Source organism: Dama dama, chromosome 22, assembly GCF_033118175.1.
Source record: "Dama dama isolate Ldn47 chromosome 22, ASM3311817v1, whole genome shotgun sequence".
Taxonomy (NCBI): domain Eukaryota; kingdom Metazoa; phylum Chordata; class Mammalia; order Artiodactyla; family Cervidae; genus Dama; species Dama dama.
This window is the reverse complement of record NC_083702.1, coordinates 22,962,607-22,986,251: the sequence shown is the minus strand read 5'-3', so window position 1 is coordinate 22,986,251 and position 23,645 is coordinate 22,962,607. Positions and strand designations below refer to the sequence as shown.

The 23,645-nt window shown below is 43.9% G+C and overlaps 1 protein-coding gene across 1 annotated transcript; it reads right to left on the bottom strand.

The window, feature by feature from the left end:
• Window positions 1-9,684: 9,684 nt before the first annotated feature.
• DDX47 (DEAD-box helicase 47) lies at window positions 9,685-23,246 on the bottom strand. Its single transcript, XM_061125045.1, has 12 exons — window positions 23,134-23,246; window positions 21,819-21,912; window positions 19,512-19,700; window positions 19,186-19,257; window positions 18,836-18,954; window positions 17,024-17,095; window positions 16,782-16,898; window positions 16,107-16,253; window positions 15,246-15,383; window positions 13,540-13,610; window positions 12,828-12,957; window positions 9,685-10,679 (listed from the first exon to the last, which is right to left on the bottom strand). The coding sequence occupies exons 1-12, from the start codon at window positions 23,224-23,226 to the stop codon at window positions 10,548-10,550; spliced, it is 1,374 nt and encodes a 457-aa protein (XP_060981028.1). The 5' UTR covers window positions 23,227-23,246; the 3' UTR covers window positions 9,685-10,547.
• Window positions 23,247-23,645: the final 399 nt, after the last annotated feature.

Sequence of the window (23,645 nt, the reverse complement as noted above, 5' to 3'; positions counted from 1 at the left end):
GCAGGGGAAGGGGATGACAGAGGATGAGATGGTTGGATGGCATCACTGACTCAATAGACATGAATTTTAGCAAGCTCTGGGAGATGGTGAAGGATAGGAAAGCCTGGCGTGTGGCAGTCCATGCCGTCACAAAGAGTCAGACACAACTTAGCGACTAAATAGCAACAAATATATATATATACTGCATGATTCCAACCACATGACATCCTGAAAAGGGCAAAACTATGGAGACAGTAAAAATAGTAGTGGTTGCCAGGCTTTTAGGGCACAGGGAGGGACAAACAGGTGGAGCAAGGATTTACAGGGCAGTGAAAATAAAATAGTACAGTGGTAGACAGATACAAGTCATTATACATTTGTCCAAACCCATAGAAGGTATAATACCAAGAGTGACTCCTAAGGTAAACTATGGACTTCAGGAAATTATGATGAAAAAAAAAAATTATGATGAGTCAATGTGGGCTCATTGATTGTAAAGTATGTCCCACTCCGGTGGGGGATGTTGATAATGGAGGAGGCTATACACATATGGGGACAGCAACATATCTCTATACCTTCCTCTCTATTTTGCTGTGAACCTAAAACTGCTCTTAAAAATAATTTTTTGTATTGTCATACAAAATAATACAAAACTGCTCTTAATAATAATTTTATTTGGCTGTACTGGATCTTCATTGCGTGATCTTCAATCTTTGATTTCGTTATATGAAATCTAGTTCCCTGACCAGCGATTGAACCCCAGCCCCCTGCACTGGGAACTCAGATAACCAGGAAAGTCCCCAAAATAAATTTTTTAAATCATAAGGATATATCAGAGTTTTGTTTGAAAATTAATTTCAGAATGAAACATAATTTTTCTAAAAGCGCTGTTATCAGAATAAGTTTCAAACTTTCCCAATATGCACCCCTATTTGACATAAGTTTAAATACTTTCATCCTTGTATACAAGTTGTCATTAAAATAATGCTTTATGGGCATTATAAAAATATACAAAAATAGAAATCCAAAAAGGATAAACTTTTAAAAATAAATAGAAGTGAAAATTCTAGTATCTGCTGCCCACCGCTCCTCAAGAAATGAGCCCTGGCTACAGGCCACTGGCCAGTGGGTGACTCAGGCAGTCTGCAGAGTCGGGGAGAAGGAGCAGGAAATGACGGCCCTGCTGCTCAGCACCATAAACTCCACCGCCGACGTCAGACTATCAGTCTCAGGAGACACACACTCTCCTTCTTCTCCCCTCCCTCTAGAAGCCTACCCAGGTGACCAGCACAGAGGTGGCTCTGTGCTCTTTCCCACATAAACTACTGGCCTGAACTTTGTCCTGGCCGGGCTTTTGGCCTCCTTCCAGACCGCCCTTGGTGATCACACATCAGTTGGAGTTCACCGAGGCAAACATGCTAAAGAGGTGAGCTGTGAAATAAGACTTATCTGCACTCCTCCCAAGATAGCACCTGGAACCTGGCTGGGGACCACACTGACATTTGTTAGGAAAATTACGCTGACCAGGGCCACCTAAAATACATGTTTGTCCCCCAACGTCTTCTACCATGCTTCTGAAAAAAGGAGACTTCAGTCGAAAGCTGTTATCCTGAAAACCACGAGTTTTTTTTTCCCTTTAGGTATTAGAACTTTTTTGAAAAATAGTGTCTCTTTTTAAATTGCTATAACCTTGTGAGTACATTATAAAACAAACATAAACTTACACATTATAAAACATATACAAACCTACAAAGTACACATACTGCCTTTAATTATCCTCAAAGGAAAAAATGAACAATCTGGTTGGTCACCAAGGTCCTCTCCACCCTAAAGTTCTGATTTGGGGTGAGGTATCACATGTGAATTGGACTGTGAAGAAGGCTGAGTGCTGAAGAATTGATGCTTTTGAACTGTGGTGTTGGAGGAGACTCTTGAGAGTCCCTTGGACTGCAAGGAGATCCAACCAGTCCATCCTAAAGGAGATCAGTCCTGGGTGTTCATTGGAAGGACTGATGCTGAAGCTGAAACTCCAGTACTTTGGCCACCTCATGCGAAGAGTTGACTCATTGGAAAAGACCCTGATGCTGGGAGGGATTGGGGGCAGGAGGAGAAGGGGACGACAGAGGATGAGATGGCTGGATGGCATCACCGACTCAATGGACATGAGTTTGAGTAAACTCTGGGAGTTGGTGATGGACAGGGAGGCCTGGCCTGCTGCGATTCATGGGGTTGCAAAGAGTCAGACACGACTGAGCGACTGAACTGAACTGACTAACTGATCACATGTATGTTAGCGCTTCCCTGGTGGCTCAGATGATAAAGAATTTGCCTGCAATGCGGAAAACCTGGGTTTGATCCCTGGGTCAGGAAGATAGGAATGGCAACCCACTTCAGTATTCTTGCCTGGAGAATCCCATGGACAGAGGAGCCTGGCAGGTTACTGTTCATGGGATTGCAGAGTCAGACAGGACTGAGCAACTAACACTTTCACATGAATACTATGGCAGAGTCCAAACGTCAAATTTATTCATTTTCTAGAGACTTGCTAAAAATATAAAACTACAGAGGAGAGGAGAATCTTTTCCACTCCCCACCTCACCCTCACCCATTTGAATTCCACTCAAATCAATGAAATGGACACAGAAGTCACAGATTAACTAGCATGTGATCAAATCTCTACTTCATTTTGTCAGTATAAGCTCACCACGCTAATTTCCTGAACACCCTAGGATGAATTTAAGAAATCATGGGAACTTCCCTGATGGTCAAGTGGTTACGATTTTGTGGGGATGCAGGTTTGAAGCCTGTTTGGGGAGCTAAGAACCAAAAAACCAAAACATAAAACGGAAGGAATACTGTAACAAATTCAATAAAGACTTTCAAATAGTCCACATTTTTTTAAAAAATCTTTAAAAAAAAAGTCACTGAAAATGTAGAATAAGGAGTGAATAAGGAGTGACCACGCTGTGGTTTTAAAATGCCACGAAGAAGCTTTTCTGTTTCCTCAAGAAATGACTCATTACATCCAGTTACTGAAATAGCAGATGCCAAGCAGCTAGCACATGCCTAGCACACAGCTGGCTCTCCAAATCCTTATGTAAAGAACCACAAACAAGCCATTACAAATACACAAATAGAAGTCTGTCAAGTAAGAAACCTTCTCAGGGTCTCCATGCTCTTGACCCACCCAGAAAACACAATAAGGATGTTGGTTTGAAGTTGGCACTGGAGGGAACAGCTTGAGTTGCAGAGTTTCAAAGAGGTTGGGTATTGGGCAGGAGTCACCTGTGGACTTCTCCCCTGAAAGGAATGTGTGGGAAGAGCCAGCACAGAAATCAGTTACAATGGAGTTAGCTCACCTCACTTGCATGCTGCTACCACTCTTTTAGAACCAAAAAGACAATTCCCCATCACTTGGAGCTGAAAGACATGTCTTCAGGACAGAACGGACAAGCAAGTGATTCACTAGCTAGCCAGAAACAGGCTTATTGGACAAAGGAGTAAGGGCTTAACAAAACTCGGGGCGGGGGGTGGGGGGGGGGGGTTTAGTCGCTAAGTTGTGTCCAACTCTTGCAACCCAGTGGACTGTAGCCTGCCAGGCTCCTCTGTCCAAGGGATTCTCCAGCAAGAATACTGGAGTGGGTTGCCATTTCCTTCTCCAGGAGATCTTCCCAACCCAGGGGATCTTCCCCACCCAGGAATCGAACCCAGGTCTCCTGCATTACAGGCAGATGACTCACCAACTGAGCTATGAGGAACTAGATGGATATGCAGTAAAAGGGGGCTTCCCAGGTGGCACAGTGGTAAAGGACCCACCTGCCAATGCAGGAGATGCAAGAGATGCGGGTTCGATCCCTGGGTCAGGAAGATCCCCTGGAGGAGGAAATGGCAACCCACTCCAGTATTCTTGCCTGGAAAATTCCAGGGACAGAGAAGCCTGGTGGGCTACAGTCCATGGGGTCACAAAGACTTGGACACAGCTGAGTGACACAAAATAGAAGAGGGATTCATGGCTTAGCAAATTTACATTCAGAAACACAAGCATGTAGCGGGGTAAGTGATGATATGGGGGGTGGTGTGTGGAGAGATGAACAGTACTCTGAGGTTACAGACCGGGGTGAGGGTTGCAGGGGGCATAAAGGGAGGGCAAGGGACTTTATCAAAATCCCAGGAGGGAAGGGCAGGCTTTTGGAAAGAACAAAGCTGCTTGTGGGCTGAAAAGGAGGGAATGCCAGCTGGGACTGTAAGCAAGAGATAACAGAGGAATGCAACTTTTTCTTCTTACAATATTTGAATTTCAGTTTATCTCCCAGTCCCCATCTTCTGGGTCAACCTAGTAGATCCTCATGAAGGCTGACACCTTCAAATACCTGAAGGTGGTTCTCATAGCCACCCTGACCCCCAGCCCTTCATGACTGTGGGCCAAATATTAGACAAAGAGCCCTTTAAATAGGCCACAGTGAAAACTTCCCATTCTGGGGTATTTTTCTCCCTTCTGCCATCTACCGGTGGAAATGAAAATATCGTAGCCTCCCACCTGGAAGTTCAGATCTGCAAATGGGTTTGAAAGCCCTATCGTGTCATATATTTCTTTGTTAGGTGGAATACATTTTTTTCAAAGGAAAAAAATATAAACGATGATTCGATCTTCAATCAGTAAGCACTTGCTGAATGAATAATATGAAATTATACATGTACACATAATACACAAAATGTATTTAGGATAAAGAGTAGATACTTGGCATCAAATTTGGTCCCTTATGAGTTGTATGACAAGCTATATGGGCATGCTATTAATGCTTATCCATTCTTCATCTGTAATAATACCAACAATGACAATCACAATGGCTAACGCTTACTAATCATTATAAGGAAGAGCCACAGTATAGTTCATTTAAACCTCACGAGGTAGCTTTATTACTATCCGTGTTTCTTCATATAAGGAAATTGAAACAAGAAAAGGTTGAATATTTTGCCCAAGGTCTCACAACTGGATAGTCTGGCTCCTTAGCTTATAATGGGGACAATAATACCCACCTTTCAGGATTGTTCAGGGAACTAGAGACAAGTGTGAAGTTGCTGATACACAGTCTGTTACAGAAAATGACAGATATTGAAACTTCACAGTGTGCCGGGCTCTGCCGGATGTTAAGAATCACATCCACAAGAAGGCTGTGGTCCCTGCCCACTGGGCGAGCACAATCACAATACAACATTAAGACTGAGTTCAGCCCAGACAGCACCCAACTTTTCAGTACTGTCTTCCTGCTACCTGCCACAGTGGCTGCGAGAGAGCAGACACTGGAAAGGAGGGGACAGAGTTAAAAAACAAAGAAACCCGGTTCAAGACTCTGTGACGCAGGATTTCCCTGGTGGTCCACTGGCTAAGACTCCACCTTCCAATGCAGGGGGACGTGGGTTCAATCCCTGGCCAGGAAACTAAGACCCCACATGCCTCGGGACAACTAAGCATACAGACTGCCAACCAGAGGGCCCGCATGCCGCAACTAGAGAAGGCTGGGCACCCCAACGAAGACCCAGCACAGCCAAAATAAACTTAAAAAAATTTTTAAATAATTTTTAATAATTTTTTTTTTAATTTTTAAAAAAGATTCTGTGAGGCAGATGGAAGAGATGCTCATTTCTGCGTTAATGAGCGAGAGAAATCGCGGGTCAGCAACTCCACAAGGTCACAGAGCTACGAACAGTCTCTTGAAGGAGATTGTGTTCCCACACTCCGCTGTGCTCCACGTCCTTCCAGTTTCTTCCAGGCCCTAGATGGCACCCATGGGTTAATGAAGGATGACATTTTGGGAAGGTACTGGGTGGACCATGAACAGAAAAACTTCAAGAATCTGAACAGATATCAGGCCCACCTCCTAGAGATTCTAGTCTCTATATGAGCCCATTTTACCCCCCATCTCTCTTCCACTTGACGCAAATCAGCTTTTCCCTCTAGGTGAGACTGGTCAGTATGATTTCTCAGAGTTCGTGTTTCTGCAGCTATTTTTAGCTGGCGTTTTTAGTGCATACCTGGGACAGGTGAGGCATGAAAAGGAATGTGGGTGTGGGTAGCCCTTGAGTCTCTAGTGCCAGAGTCTAGATCTCTTGTCATTCCAGCTAAAGAGGGTTGACTCACATCCTGATTTATTATCAGCCCCGAGGCTAGATTTCACCTTAAGAACTATGTGGATTAAAACGTGTCTCCTCTCTGATTCTGCATTCAAGTCTTTGGAGCATACTTGCTTGATGTTATTTTGTTACCTGCTTTTGATAACATGGATGCCTTCGTTTTCTGTAACCAACACCACAGTCTGTGGTTCTTTCTGGTCTAATTCCTCAGGGCTTTGAAGGACCTGGGGTAGATAGTCTCAGATTTGATCTTGGGCTATATCTGCAGGTAGGAACTTACCTGGAAAATCCTCTGGCTGTAAACCAACTCTATGTTCCTATAGAGTCAGACAAGTTCTAGGATACCCTTTTTTTTTTTTTTGGCTGCACTGGGTCTTCGTTGCAGCATGGGGGCCCGGTTACCCCATGGCAGGTAGTAAGGTGGTATCTTATTTCCTTGATCAGAGTTTGAACCTGTGTCCCCTGCATTGGAAGGTGGATTTTCAATCACTGGACCACCAGGGAAGTCCTTCATCATATTTTTGAAGGACTGAGAAAATAATCATCATCATCTAGTTGAGTCTAGATCCCTCCCAACAACTTCTAGAATCCTCTCAGACTGCCCTTAAATTCCAGAGAGCCTGGAATTCTGGGCCTGCTTTAAGCCTAGAACCACCTACTCAGCTGAAAACCCAGCACTGGGATCCTATGTTGTTGTTCAGCTTCTAAGTCGTGTCTGACTCTTTGTGACCCCATGGACTGCTGCACACCAGTCTTCCCTGTACTTCACTACCTCCTGGAGTTTGCTCAAACTCATGTCCATTGAATCAGTGATGCCATCCAGTGATCTCATCCTCTGTTGTCCCCTTCTCCTCCTGCCCTTAATCTTTCCCAGCATGGGGATCTTTTCCAATGAGTCAGCTCTTCACATCAGGTGGCCAAAGTATTGGAGCTCCAGCCTCAGCATCAGTGCTTCCAATCAATATTCAGGGTTGATCTCCTTGCTGTCCAAGGGACTTTCAAGAGTCTTCTCGAGCACCACAATTTGAAAGCATCAATTTTTCAGCGTTCAGCCTTCTTTATGGTCCAACTCTCACATCCATACATGACTGCTGGGAAAAGCATAGCTTTGTTTGGGATCCTAAGACCCCTCCCTTCATAAGGTAAAGATACTTTCCTCATCTCACTTTGGCTCAGCACAGAGGAAGGAAGTAAAACCAGGCTGGTTAGTATCATGAAATCATGATACAATGAATACTGTATAAAGTGGCTCTATGATTCAGATGAGAAATAAGGGAGAATTTTCTCTGGGGCAGCATCACTGACTACTGCAAGATAATCCCTCTAAGCCATATAAGTTAGGTGCAAGAATTGATTGCAACTGGGACTCGGGGCAAGATGGTTGATTATTTTAAAGCCCTCAGTGTCCTAAATCAGGAAAGCAAAACTAAGAAATTATACCAAGATGGGACTAGAATAAAGGCTAGACACCTTCCCCACTTCTAAAACTAGACACTTTGGGACCTTGACTGCAAAGGCAATTTACATTTAAGAGGATGCCGTTGTAAACTTCTGTACTTCCAGCCATCTTACCATTTCTGAAAACTTGTGTGCATGCATACTCAGTAGTGTCTGACTCTGCAACTCCATGGCCTGTAGCCCACCAGGCTCCTCTGTCCATGAGTTTTCCCAGGCAAGAATACTGGAATGGGTAGACATCCCCTCCTCCAGGGGATCTTCCTGACCCTGGGATTGAGCCCACATCTCCTGCATTGTCAGGTGGATTTTTACTACTGAGCCACTGGGGAAGCTACTTCTTGTCTTTTCTCCACTTTCTTTGTAATTAACTCTATCTACCAGTTGTATTCCACAATACAATCTTAAACACCCCCCCCCCCAAATGTAGCAGTCCAGAAAGACAGTCTGTACTGAGTTGAAGTGTCTCCCCAAAATCCCTGTCTACATGGAATGCCAGAATGTGACCTTATTTGAAACCAGGGTCTTTGTAAATATAATGAGTCAAGATGAGGTCATACTGGAGTAGGGTGTGACCTAAATCCCCAATGCTGGCAAAGATTGAGGGCAAGAGAAGTGGGTGACAGAGGATGAGATGGTTGGATGGCATCAACAACTCAATGGACAGTTTGAGCAAGCTCCAGGAGATACTGAGGGACAGGGAAGCCTAGTGTGCTGCAGTTGATGGGGTCACAAAGAGTCAGATACAACTTAGCAACTAAAAACAACTAAATTCAACTACTGCACCTTTATAAGAAGGCCATATAAAAGCAAAGACACACAAAAGGGAACGTTATATGAAGACGGGGGCAGAGACTGGAGCTATGTTTTCACGAGCCAAGGACCACCAGCAACCACCAGAAGCTAGAAGAGGCAAGGACAGACCCTTCTCAAGAGGTTTCAGATGTAACGGCCCTGGTGACATCTTGATCCTGGATTTCTAGATTATAGAACTCTGACCCAACAAACTGTTGTTCTTTTAAGCCCCCCTCTGTGTTACTTTGTTACACGTACATTGTACTCTGTGACCCCGTGGACTGTAGCCCAGCAGGCTCCTCTGTCCGTGGAATTCTCCAGGCAAGAACACTGGAGTAGGTTGCCATTTCCTTCTCCAGGGAATCTTCCCAACCCAGGGATTGAACCTGGGTCATGCATTGCAGGCAGAGTCTTTATTATCTGAGCCACCAGGGAAACTCACTGTTACAGGAGGCCCAGGAGACTCAAGACTTCACAAGCTTGCCTTGGAGGACAGGGAGCGTGAAGAAAAGCTTGATTAGTGATACAAACCCACAGCTTCGTCCTCATTTACACCTGGATCACGTTCATTTCTGTGCCTGCTGCCCTTCACAAGGATATCTCTACTTTTTGTCTGAGACTCTAGTTTATGGTCTGGACCCACCAATATGCCTGAAGACACAGCATCCACCTTTCTTCCCTTAGTGGCCCATCTTCCCAACCTAGCAAAGCATACTCTAAAAAGTACTTCAAAAAAAGCAGCTAAGCTTTAGACGGTTTCTACCCTTTTTAGTCTCTGCAGAAATATGCATGTACCTGAGGGGTCCATAGACCCTAGGTTTGGGATCCTATTTAAAAAGTTCAGATTTCTTCAGAACAATTTGTTTCTTCTTACACAACACTCACAAAGTGAAGTCGCTCAGTCATGTCTGACTCTTTATGACCTCATGGACTATAGCCTGTCAGGTTCCTCCATCCATGGGATTTTCCAGGCAAGAATACTGGAGTGGGTTGCCATTTCCTTCTCCAGGGGATCTTACTGACCCAGGGATCAAACCTGGGTCACCAGCACTGCAGGCAGACTCTTTACCATCTGAGCTACCAGGGAATCCCACCACCCACAACCTGATTCAAATTCAGCCTGCTTCTAAAGTGTTCCACTGAGTTGAAAGAGCAATCATCCATTGGCTTTTATCCACTGGCTCAAAGGGAGACAGAGCTACCATTATCTAAGCTGCTCTGGAGAGTCCCAACAGGAAATACACTAATGGAGAATTAGCCCCCAGTGGTGGGCAACCCACCCCCCATATTCACAAAGCTCTTGCTGCAGTCAACAGTCCACACTTGATTCCCACAGAGAATTTTACTGGCATCTACTTTTCACTTCTTACTAAACACTTCAAGAAACACAACGTGCACTTTCCATTAAGATGTACATGGAAGGCTTCCCTGGTGGCACAGTGGGTTAGGAATCTGCCTGCCAATGTAGGGGGCACAGGTTTGATCCCTGGTCTAGAAGATTCCACATGCCTTGGAGCAACTAAGCCCATGTGCCACAACTACTGAGCCCGTGAGGTGAAACTGCGGAAGCCGGGCACCTGGAGCCGGTGCTCCAGAGCAGGCGAAGCCCCGGCAGTGAGAAAGCGGTGCGCTGCAATGAAAAGCAATCCATGCCAGTAGTCCCGCAACTAGAGAAAGTCCACGCACAGCAACGTCCTCTTCTACGAAGTCTTTAACACAAAAAGGTCTTCAAGGAGTCTGAATTTTTTTTATAATAATATTTGAATTTACTATTTCCCACTCAGAGTCATGAAACACACGCTGAGACTGAGTAAGTACCACTGTCTTTTAAGTATAAACATCCCTTTCCTTTACAATGACAGGTTGAGAGCTGCATTAGCCCAGTCCTTGACTTGGAGCTGAAAAAAGCACAGGTCGGTGTGAAGGGTGTGAGGGGACAGGAGAGCATATGCTCCTCATGTCAGGAACGTGTAACCACAGTGGAAGGCCAGTCGGAGTCTCAACACCAGCACTGTGACAACATCCCACAGCAGCAATGCTCAGACACACAAAGGGGGCCCAGCACCGTACGAGCCGGGCCGTCTGGACACAGTGCCGGCAGACTTCGGCCTGAGGAAGAGGTCCCGTTCTCTCCTTCAATCCTCTCCACAGAACTGAAGGCGGAAATCAAGTCCTTACAAAAGGGATTAACGGCCTTTCCGTTTCTTCATTTTCCCTCCAGCCACCTTGTTCCTGACGCCGATCGCACCCTCCGTGTCATCGTTGTCCCCAGCGTCCTCCCGCGAGCGCTTCTTCTTCTCCCCGTGCTCCCTTAGCTCCTGCAACAGACGGAAAGGACGGGGCTGATCGTGAGCCACTGTCACTGAGGGGAACACGTCCCGGTCTCCGCTCCATCACATCAAACCCTGACCTTCCCTGGCGGCCCAGTGGCTAAGACTCCCTGCTTCCCATGCAGGGGGCTCGGCTGGATCCCTGGTCAGGGAACTATTAACAGACCCCACATGCTGCAACTAAGAAACCTGGCGTAGCTGGCAAGCTAGATAAATAAATAAAATCTTGATAAATTAGAGAATTCATTTATTAAAAACAAACAAACAAACCCTAAGTAACTCCCAACACCTCACATTAGCAAAGAAATAAAACCAAAATCCCAATATACAAAATCGTTAATCTAACTACTCAACAAAGACAGAAAAATGAAAACAGGAAGCTACTATTTTCATATGGCAGACTAGCAAAGATTTAAGAGTAGTAATACCTAGAACTGGTCAGGCAGGGGGCAGGCATAGACACTGTCCCACATACAATGCCAAATACATCGTGTAAGCTGCTATAGCTTTCCTGGGGAGCAACTGGGCATTCTGTATGAATCTGAACTGTGCATTCTCCGCTCAACAATTGATTCTACTTCTAGGAATTTATTCTAAGGAAACAAGTGTGCAAAGCTGTACATAGTAGGATGCTCGACACAGTCATTAACTAAAATATATAAAACTGGGAAAAGCATGAACACATATCAATGGAAAGCATGTTATATATTCATAACAGATCATGAAGAAGGGATGCCATGAGAATTTTAAGATGCTAGCACCTAGGTAACAGTCTCTAAAACCTAAAAGTGGTGCCATTTTTAAAAAACTGAATTAAAAAAAAAAAACTGAATTCATCCTCTTCAGACTACTAATTGCCTAGAACACATAATCTGACTTCCCCTGCCAATTCAAAAGGCAGTTAAGGAGCTTTCAGTGACTCTGAGAAATCCGTGCTGCCACCATGTTCAGGCAAGCTCGGTAACTGAATCAAATGAGCGCTAATACGCAGCCTAGATGAAGTTTTTTTGAATAGAGTTTAAAATGTGAAAGAAAAAACGTGATCACATGAATCTCAATTAGTTGAAACAGAAAAAACAAAACACATTCAGATAAAGTCATATACAAATTGGATAAAGTCTCATTATGGCGAAAGAAAGAAAAACAGCCAAATGTAATCAATGGTTTTCTGTGGGGGGTGGCTTATGTGTTTCACTATTTTAATCCTTTCTGTATTTTCTGAAAAATGTTTTCCAATGCATATCAAATTTTTTATAAACAAAAACACCAAAACTTCCATGTGGGCTGAAAAACAAGCCCATAGCCCAGCTACTCAGAAAGCGCCCCATGAACTAAGTCTCTTCGCCCCTCAGAGCAGCACTCCTGGGATAAGAGGCAAGTGCTCTCCTCTAGACCCTCCTGTCTCCACTGCTCCACCTACAGATGCTCTCAGGAACTACACTGTCCACCTCCGCTTATCTGGTGCTCAGAAACCCTGTCTCCATCATCTACAGGTTAGGGACTGACTGAGCGGTCAGACACCTTGTCGTGACTCACAGCTCACAGCTGCGTCTTCTCATCTCAAGTTCAAAGGTTTTCCTGTCTCAAGTGAAAAGCGAACAGCAGCTGGGAATGAATGTGGTCACTGTGATCAGACAGTCCAAACCCTGATTTGACCATTTAATTACAGGGTTGAAAGCAAACTGCCTGTATCTCTATGCTTTAGTATACTCATCTTACACTTAGAATAAAATAATAACATTTATTGCAGATTAACATGATAAAGTGTCTTGCACACAGTTAAGATAAGTTGCATAGAAGCTGGTGAGAAAAGGCATTGCACGGGTTTCCCTGGTGGCTCCATGGTCAAGAATCTGCCTGCTAGTGCAGGAGACACGGTTTCGATCCTGGTCCGGGAAGATCCCACATGCCTCAGAGCAACTAAGCCCCTGGGCCACAACTACTAAGCCTGTGCTCTAGAGTCTGTGCATTGCAACTGCTGAGGCTCGTGCACCATACAGCTGATACTCAGCAACAAGAGAAGCCAGTGAGAAGCCCTGGCATCGCAACTAGAGAGTAGCCTCGGCTCGCTGCAACTAGAGAAAGCCCGTGCAATGATGAAAACCCAGCAGAGCCAAAAATAAATGAGTTGCATACCATTCGGGCAAATCTCTGGGCCTCAGTCACACGTTCTGTCAGCATCATGACTTCGTCGTCCTGGGTTGGAAAGACAGGCAGTTTCTTCCCAATCAAGTGCTCTATACGCTGGAAGAGCTCCACGTCGTACCTGAGGAAGGAAAGCTGATACGGCTCTGGCTGGCTGACAACGTACACGTCCGTCTGTCCATCCCAAAACGACGACACAACAGGAGTCACAGTTTTCAGTAATATCAAACCTCTTACTCCTTTTCAGAATATTGATTAAATGCAACCTGCTGTGCACAGCCCAGCAGAAAACCACCCACCACATCCCTGACTCCCAGAAAAGCCTAGGACACGCGGCTGTTTGCTCCTTTAAAAACAAAATCAGAAGAACAGCTATTGTAATATGGTGAGCTGAGGGAATGGTCACTGTTCTCTGGCTCCAGATGTTAAAAGAAACAACAGGGTTTTGGTGTATGTGCTTTTATACACCAAGTACTCTGCTACACACATGGAGTAGAGTTTATGCTCTTTACATATACGTCTTCAGTCTTCATTAAAACCCTGCAAGGTTGGTATTACTATTTCCATTTTACAAATGATGAAGGTGAGATGAGGAAGGCTTAGTGCCTGTTACAGTAAAAGGTGAAGTCAGGTTCCAAGTGAGTTGGCCCCAGGGTTCTGCTCCTTTCTCTACATTGCTCTGCCCTGAAGTCGGGTCACTTACTGTGTGACAAAGGTAATAGCCTTTCCAGAGCGCCCAGCTCGAGCCGTCCGACCCACTCGATGGATGTAATCCTGAAACACAACAGGCAAGTAACTCTGAGTCAGCTGGAATATGAATTAAAACTGTGTATGTAAAGTCTTCCTGCCAGCCTTTGAAAGAAAACAGATCTGTCCTAGAACGTGGAGAAACACACTGGCAATCCATTGAGATACATCTGCTTCACTTTTTTAATTCTCCTCACAGCACAAAACTGACCCCCCCTTTTTCCTTTCTTTTATAGAAAGAGGAATCCACAAAGCACATCTCCACGGACATAGTCACAGATAGAGGAAAACCGCCTGGGTCGAGAGGTAGACCTGGGTCACAGCTCTGCTTCTCCCCATCCCAACCAACAACACAACTGTCTGCAAGTCCCAGAACCTCTCTGAACCATGGTTTCTGTCTATAAGACAGGGGCACAAACACCCTGCCAAACTCAAGAGTTACTGTGAAAATCCTGCGCGAGAGCAACTTGTCTACAGCAGTTTAATACAAAGTCAAGACACACTAGTTGTTCTCAAATGGGGGCAGTTTTGTCCTCTCCAGGGAGCACTGATGAACTGTCTAGAAACATATCTTGTGGTCACAAAGTCACCTGTGGGTAGGGGCCAGGAATGCTAAGCATCCTACAGTGCAGAGGACAGCCACACAACAGAGAACTCCCGGCCTGAGATGTTAATGGTGCCCCGGCTGAGAAACCCTGGGATCGCTGAGGACCACAAGCTGCCATTTCTTATCAGTTAGCCCAGCACAGGTCAGCATGTGGTACATCTGCTCCTCTGATGGTGAGCATCTTGCCCCACTCCTGGGTTCCTTCCTTCACGTTCATTAATATCACATCCACAGGCATGTGCAAGATGAGGAGAATGAACAGATCAAGAGTTTCCTAATTTCTGATACTTAACTAATCAAGGACACACACACACACACCCCCCAATATTGTAACTAAAGGAAGACAAAAAACGTTCATTAAGAAATACACTTTGGGGGCTTCTCTGATGGTTCAGATGATAAAGAAATATACTTTGGATACAATGGAATATTATTCAGCCATATAAATGAATGACACCTTCCTGTTTGTGACAAAATTGGCTAGATCTTGAAGGTATTTGACTCAGTAAAATAAGTTAGACAGGGACAAATACAGAGATCTCACTTATATGTGAAATCTAACAATAACAAAAAAACTGAGCTCACAGATACAAAAAACCGGTTTGGTGGTTGCCAGAAGCAGGGATGGGTGTATGTGAAATGGGTAAAGGAGGTCAAAAGGTACAGATGTCAATTATAAAATAAGTAAGTCATGGGGATGTAATGTACAACATGCAGACAAGAATTAGAAACACGGTACTGTGCATTTGAAAGTTGCTAAGGGAAAATATCTTAGAAGTTCTCATCAAAAAAAAAAGTGCAACTATGAATGGTGACAGATGTTAACTAGACTTACTGTGACCATTTTGCAATATATAGAAATACTAAATCATCACATTTTATACCTGAAACTAATATAATGCTACATGTCAATTACACCTCAATTCAAAAAAAAAAGAAAAGAAAGGCGGGAGAAAGAGAATTAGAGAAGAAGAAAAGAAAGGAGAAGGGAAGGAGAAAGAAAAAGAAAAGAAAGATATTTTGGGCGAGAAAGTCAGGTCAGCAACAATACTCACCTTGGAATGAGTAGGAATGTCAAAGTTAACGACTACATCCACATGGGGTATGTCCAAACCACGGCTTGCAACATCAGTTGCTAGAAGAATGGAACGAGCCTTTGCCTTAAATTTATTAAGGGACCCCAGGCGCTTGCTCTGAAACAATGAAAAGAAACGGTAAGAATTTTCATCTTGAAAATCTAAGGAATCTTGGAAATCCAAGACACACAAACTAGACACATTAAATAGATACAAGAACCAAGAAAGTAATGTTTAAAAGGATGTTTCCCCTTCAGTCTAACTGGGCTTCACAGGTCAAAAGGAAACATGGATGCAATTTAAAAAAAAAAAAAGGTCTCAGACTAAAACTGGAAAATACTAACATAAAACATTGTTAAACAAAGGTAACTGGGAAATAATTCACCACAAGGGCAGAACAAATCGGGCTTCCCAGGTGGTGCTAGTGGTAAGGAACCTGCCTGCCAATGCAGAAGTAAGAGACCTCCTCCAGGACCCCTTGGAGGAGGGCATGGCGACCCATTCCAGTATTCTTGCCTGGAGAATCCCATGAACAGAGGAGCCTGGCAGGCTACAGTCCATGGGGTAACACAGAGTCTGACACAACTGAACCGACTTAGCATGCACACATGCTGAATAAATCAACTCTACAGCTTCCATACCAGACAACTACCTGTGGAATATTCTAACTGGAGCCTCCTGCTATCCTGAAAGGAGGAAGCAGCATGGACAGCAACACTTTAAAGCCTGTAATACCAGGACAACTACGGAAAGATGCATCAGTGTCACACGCTGCTATTGCAGAAACCTCCTGCTGTGAGGTTTATCTTTCTCATGCCACCACTAATGAAGGATAGTTACCTGACTCATCTGTCCGTGGAGGGGAATGGCAGTGAATCCAAGATTTCGGAGTAGCAGAGCGGTCCTCTGAGTGTTGTTACAGGTGCTGCAGAATATCATAAAGGAGTTCCCGGCCAATTCATTCAGAATATAAACCAGGTAGGTATCCTAAGTCACAAAGCCAAAACAATATATGTAACTGAACCTGGAAGCAAGTCAGAGTCCTGGGCATATAAACTACGTAAAAGACTAAGTCTCTAGCTGCTTCCCAATTTCCCAGACCCTCAGCTGGAAGCCCTGCACCCCTTAATCAGCTTTATCATTATCATCTCTGAGAACCATGAGTAACACACACAGCCTGACACCAGGCACAAGGAGATCTGGGCTCGGCAAGCACGCAAAGCCCTGACATCAGAGGACAAGACTAAGGTCCGCTGCCCACAAAAAAGCCACATAATAAGCAGACCAAAGAAAAACTACCTCAAGGATGGGGTTAGGAAGGGATTATATCATGACTTCATTACTCTGGTTTAATACATTGTGAATTCCCGGAATGCTCGGCATTTTCAGTGATAAATGTAAACACGGCATGAACTCTAAAACACACAGCACTTAGCTAATCAAGAGCTGACACTTTCAGACACTGTGGTGAAGGAGGAGAGGGAGAGGCAGGAATGATCAGAGTAAACACTCTACCTTGAACTTGGAAGGAATAAAAAGATAATACTGCTGCAACTTCTCAACTGTCTGATACTTGGAGGAGACGGCACATTTCACAGGGTTCTTCAGCGCCGCTCGCTGAAGTTTTTGCACCTGGAGAAAGGACACCTAGATTAGTACGTTGATTCCTAAGTGCTCTGTTTTTATTCTTGTTACTGGGACTGTTTCTACTTATCGATTCTTATAAAGAAGAAAAGAGAACTCCTAGAAAAGTTCACCTTCTTGGTCATCGTAGCAGAGAAGAGAAATGTTTTCCGATCTCGGGGAATCACTTTGAGGATCTTGTCAACCTGAGGCAGAAAAAGCAAAGGATACCAAAGTGACATTTACACCGGACACCTGCAAATGTATTTCGTGAAGGAGATGAGGGATCACAAACTAAATACATCACAGTGGGGATTTGAGAACTCAAACCTTCAATTCAATTCGGCTAAAACTTACTGAATATATGCTATCAGGTAGCACACCCGATGCTATCAAAAAATAATGCTAATCAGAGAAAAGAACACTTTAAATCAGTACAGTACAGCTAACCTAAGAGAAAAGGAAAGAATAAGCATTAATCAACTAAATGAGTTATGAAGAACTTCTTGTCAAAGAAAAGATAAAAGAGGTCGAAATCAAATGAAATGGAAAAGAAAATCTGGTTTTGATACTTCTTAGCTCTAAAATCAAAGTCAGACTATATATATTATATATATGCTTTTTGCCCAACTATTTGTTTTTTAATTGAGGTATAGTTGATTTACACCGTTTCAAGTGTATAGCAAAGTGATTCACATATAAATACTCTTTTTCAGATTCTTTTCCAGTATGTGTATGTGTGCGTGTATGTGAGTTGTGTGTCTGACTCTTTGCGACCCCATAGACTGTAGCCTGCCAGGCTCCTCTGTCCATGGAATTCTCCAGGCAGAAATACTGGAGTGGGTTGTCATTCCTTTCTGCAGGGGATCTTCCCAACCCAGGGATCAAACTCACACTTCCTGCATTGCAGGCAGATTCTTTATCGTCTGAACCACCAGGGAAGCCCCCTTTTCCAGCACAGGTTATTACAAAATACTGAATACAGTTCCATGTGCTATACAGTAGGTCCTGTTATGTATTTTATATATAATAGTCTGTATATGTTAATCCTAAATTCCTAATCTATCTCCCCCTCAAAAGTCAGGCTATATTCTAAAGAGGATGCTGAAACTATTTATAATAGCCAAGAAATGAAAGCAAGCTAAATGTCCATCAACAGATGAGGGATAAAGTGGTGGTACATTATACAATGTAATAGTACTCAGCCATTAAAAATGAAACAATGCCATCTGCAACAACATGGATAGACCTAGAGATTATACTAAGTCAGACAAATATCCTATGATATCACTTACATGTGGAATCTAAAAAATAGCACAAATTAATTTATTTATGAAACAGATTCACAGACATAGAAAACAAACTTAAGGTTACCAAGAGGAAGTGGGGGAGATAAATTAATAGTTTGGGATTGGCAGATGCAAATTACTTTGTATAAAGTAAATAAACAACAAGGTCCTATTATATAGGACAGGGAACTATTTTCAATATCTTGTAAGAAACTATAATGGAATAGAATGGGGAAAAGAACATCTACACACACACACACACACACACACACATAAGATATATGTCTAACTGAATCACTTTGCTATATACCAGAAACACTGTAAATCAATAGTGCTTCAATTTCAAAATTAATTAGATTAAATGTAAAAGCAACAAGGATATATTGTACCAGCACAGGGACACAGAGTTATTATTCTGCAATAATCTTAAATGGAGTATATGGAGCATAATCTATAGAAATACTGAAGCACTATGCTGCACTCCTAAAAGCAATATAATATTCTAAATCAACCATCTTTCAATAAAAAAGAAAAGCAGCAAATACGTTAAATTAACTGACAATGGTAAGTGCTCTAAAAAGCAAGTGAGCTATGAATCAGACTTTGAAACGGGGCACCTGAGAAGTTTTAAGAGGAGGAGAGATGTTGAGAGCTCACCTCTGTCTCAAAATCCATATTCAAGATTCGGTCTGCTTCATCCATGACCAAGTACTTGAGGGCTCTTAAGTTGAAACCTTTCGTATTTTCCAAGTGGTCAATCAGTCGGCCAGGAGTTGCTAACAAGAAAGGTTGAGGACATGTTTAAGAAGGACAGAAAGGGAGTGACCGCCCCCTCCTAACCAGAATTCCAGAAATTTTAAAAAAAAGAAACAAAAAAAAAAACATTAAACAGGGTTACAGACAATCATTCTTTGAACACTTTCCACACAAATAAATTACACATAGCATCAGAAGATTTTTCTGAAATTCATCCTCACCAGTGCCTTTTACCGATGTCAGTTACTCACCTATCACTATATGTGGTTTTTTGGCCAGGGCCAGAGATTGGGACATTGAATCAATTCCACCTACAATGACAGCTACAGAAATAAAAAGAATATTAGAAAGAGATCCTTAATTTTGTTTCCATAATGCCCTGAACATCTTTTAAAGTCAATGCCAGATTTCTACTTTCATTTCTCTCCCCTTACAATGACAACTTTCCCCGAAGCTAACATACCCAATCAGCTCTTTAGGTCGATGAACTTCTATTAACAACACTTCCTTTCATTCTTTCACATTCATTTGCAACCTGTGAAGAAACTGTGAAGATTCCTTTCCTCCCAACACTTACCACACTGCACCCCAATAGAAGACCCCAGGGCTTCAAACTGCTCTGAGATCTGAAAGGCCAGCTCCCGAGTGGGGGTGAGAACTAAGGCAAACAGACGCTGGGGTGTCTCCAACAATGCATTGAGAATGGGCAGAGCGAAGGCGCCAGTTTTCCCAGAGCCGGTTTCTGCCAGCCCGATGATATCACGACCTAGAAGACAAAGAATATACATAATAGCAAAGAAATGCTCCCTGCACCATTTCCATATTGGTGGAAATATGACCAAATGCTGGGCACAACACAGACCATGAATAAATATTTGAATGATTGAGGGGAGGAAGAAGTTGATCAGACAGAAGACATGGTCTCTGTCCTGAATAAGCTCAAAATCCAGAGGTAAAATACACAATACATACGAATATGATAGGTCCCTGTAGGACAGGGTGAAAAAAGGAAGAAGTAACTTACTGCTTGGAGGAGTCAGGAAAGGCTGACAGAGGTGACAAGCAAATTAAATCTGGGTCAGCAAAGAGGGGACAGTCTCGTGTGAGGAAAGAAGCTTTAAAGAACACAGAATGAGTCAGGAGAGGGAGAAGTACAACATGGCCAGAACACAGAAGTCAAGGGGGAAAAAGGAGAAGAATGAGGAAACCCAGAGCCATGCTAAGGAGTTCTGATGTCTTCCTTTAAGACAGAGGAACTGAAGGATTTTGGGCAGGGAGTATTATGACCTTTAAGTATCAACACTCTTTAAGATTTCCCTGGTGACTCAGATGGTAAAGAAGCTGCCTGCAGTGAGGGAGACCTGGGTTCTATCCCTGGGTTGGGAAGATCCCCTGGAGAAGGAAATGGCAACCCACTCCAGTACTCTCGCCTCGAAAAATCCCATGGACAGAGGAGCCTGGTGGGCTACAGTCCCAGGGTCACAAAGAGTTGGACACGACTGAGCGACTAACACATAACATGACATGACTCTTTACGAAGATAGACCCCAGGCCTGATGGCATAAGGAGAAGCCAAGGAGCTTAACAGTAATTGCTGTTTATACTGCTCCTGCTTAGGGAAGAATGCCAGAAGTAATTCCTTAAGATTGGTCTGTTACTGCCAATCAAGCCATAATTGAGAAGATTTGGCAATTAATCCCCAAGGCAAAACCACTGTCTCTAGGTTCGCTGTAGCCCCCAAGGCAGCAATCTTTGGCCAGGGCCAGAGACTAGTAGGACACTGAATCAATGTCCCAGCACCCAGTGGAAAGGTTTCCTTCAAGTAATGACCGCCACACTTGATTGCTGAGGATTCCTCACCTAGAAATTATCCCTGACGCAACTTGAACGTGACTCTCTTCCTTACACTCTAAAGTGACCTCAAGGGCCAAAATGGGGAAGGCACAGGAAAATGAGACCTCAGAGAGGATACGAGGGGAGCTATGATGACAGCCTGAACGGAGGTCAGGTGAAGTGAGAGACAGAAAGTAACAAAACAAAAATGAACAGTCACTGTAAATCAAACTATATTTCAATAAAATAAAAATAAAAGAAAGTAACAAAAGAAAATCTGATTGGCACAGAGGTTTCTACCTCGGGACACTCAAAGGCCATAAACTGAGATACAGGCTACAGAGAAATTAGTTCTGGTGAGAAAAATAAAGACTGGTTTGGATACAGGGAACTTGAGATTCCCACAGTAAGCTTGGAAAGAAGTATCTAAAAACCAGTTGGACAAACTTGTTTGGAGTTCATCCAAAAAAATATGAGCTAGAAATACAGATGTGGGAGGCAGGAGCATCGGACCAGTGGTGCTACCCCAGGGGCAGACACATCAGAGTAAACCATGAAGTTTTATATCTATATATGCCTAGGTCCCACACCTGGAAATTCCAATTCAGGAGGTCTAGGCTGGAGCCCAGAAATCACTAGAGTTTTAAAAGATCCACAGGTGATTCTAATGAGCACTGGCTGAAACTCACTGATGCAGACAGCATTAAAGCTTCAGGACTGGATGAGAAATCTTAGTAGAGGTTTACGGTGAGGGTAAAAAAGGATGAAGATAGAATTAACACTGCAAGGCAAAGGAAAAGAACCAGAAGAAACTGAGAAAGAAACGCTGGAAAGACAAAGACAACAAACCACCTTGCAGAAGGTAAGCTCACTAACACTGCAGAATTACTTTTTAAAAAGCCAGAAAGCCACAAACTTTTTATCTTTACTGACCATACTTTATTTCACTTGAAGTAGGCAAAGCAATAGCTCTCAAATGTGGTAAGTATTTAACTGAGTATGTGCAACTTTACACTGAGCCTGAAATAGGCCACATACTTATCCAACCTACCTTGTAAGGCCAAAGGAATAGCTTCAATCTGGATCTTCGTGGGTTTTGCCCATCCCAACTGGTCACAGGCTTCACACAACACATCTGTCACACCCTTAGAATTCAGAAAAACACAGTTTAACAAACAACAACACACACTCGCCTCCCACACAACTCAAGGGCTGTCAGGGCAGCCTTGCTGTGACACGTGCATCTCCTACATTTGACTCAAAAGGTATTTATTGCAGATGGTGACTGCAGCCATGAAATTAAAAGACGCTTACTCCTTGGAAGAAAAGTTATGACTAACCTAGACAGCATATTAAAAAGCAGAGACATTACTTTGCCAACAAAGGTCGGTCTAGTCAAGGCTATGGTTTTTCCAGTAGTCATCTATGGATGTGAGAGTTGGACTATAAAGAAAGCTGAGAGCCAAAGAATTGATGCTTTTGAACTGTGGTGTTGGAGAAGACTCTTGAGAGTCCCTTGGACTGCAAGGAGACCCAACCAGTCCATCCTAAAGGAAATCAGTCCTGAATACTCATTGGAAGAACTGATACTGAAGCTGAAACTCCAATACTTTGGCCACCTGATGCAAAGAACTGACTCATTGGAAAAGACTGATGCTGGGGAAGATTGAAGGTGGGAGGAGAAGCGGAAGACAGAGGATGAGATGGTTGAATGGCATCACCTACTCAATGAACATGAGTTTGAGCAGACACTGGGAGTTGGTGATGGACAGGGAAGCCTGGCATGTTGCAGTCCATGGGGTCTCAAAAAGTCGGACAGGACCGAGCAACTGAACTGAACTGACTCAGTCTCCTTAACTTTGGGTACTGGGACAGTAGCTCAAGGCTGTCATCACTTTCCACTCACCAGGGACCAAGCCAAGTTCTTTAGATGGGTTACTTCATTTAATATTCACACTTCCATGAGATACTTATCATAATCCTCAATTTACAGAGGTGCAAGGTCAGGCACCGAGATAACTTGCATCTAATCAATGACTGGGTCAGAATTCAAACCTGGCTCATCGGAACCCTAATCCCAAATCGGACAGGTCGGACTGGACAATATTTGCACAAACACAGCGCTGCCACACCAAGTGGAGCTGAAATGGGCAAATGAGGCTCCCGGGCCCGGCCTCCCTCCCACCACCCAAAATCTGAGTTGAGGGCGGGCCCTCGTCCCGAACCTGAGCCTCGGGTACCCAGGGGGAAACCTGAGCTAGGCCCCGGCTGCTTCCGCACACCACAGGCCTAGATGGAAGGCAACCGGACTCTGCCCGCGTCTGGCGCCGGAAGAACAAAGGGAAGCTGGCATCATCCACTCTTACCAGGTCTTTAAACGTTTTCGTTTCTTCCTCCTCCACCGCCGTCTGGGGCGCCTCCATGCTTTCCGGGGAATCGTGCTCCACGGACGCCGCCATGTCGTCCGCAAACTCCGGAAGTGGGTCGGCGGACCGCAGGATTCTGGGAAACGTAGTTTTAGCTCTCTCCGGCGGCGGCGGCGTGCTGTGGGCGCCCCGCTGTGGGTTTGCCCGGGATTTGCACCAGCCGGCCAGGCAGGCGGGGCTTCGCTGACAAGTACATATATATATATATGTATAGATACATAGATATATATATATATATATATATATATATATATATTTTTTTTTTTTTTTTTTTTTTAAGGATGGATATAAACGTTAGGACTTGTGAAACTGAGCCAAAAGCAGAAGGACTTGATGCCCAGGGTCTGCTTTCAGCCCTCCTTTCGTTTTTCAATCGCTAGGTCGTGTCTGACTCTCCGCGACCCAGTGGACTGCATCCTGCCTGGTTACTCTGTCTATGGGATTTTCCAGAC

What these genes read in the sequence shown, in the direction of transcription:
- DDX47 (XM_061125045.1), bottom strand. Translation starts at nt 23,226, where the DNA reads ATGGCGGCGTCCGTGGAGCACGATTCCCCGGAAAGCATGGAGGCGCCC. An exon ending in GCTATTACCTTTGTCACACA is followed by an intron (nt 12,958 to 13,539) that starts GTAAGTGACCCG and finishes TTCCTTCCTCAG; the next exon opens with GTACGACGTGGAGCTCTTCC. An exon ending in CCCAGAGATTTGCCCGAATG is followed by an intron (nt 10,680 to 12,827) that starts GTATGCAACTCA and finishes CGTCTGTTGCAG; the next exon opens with GAGCTAAGGGAGCACGGGGA.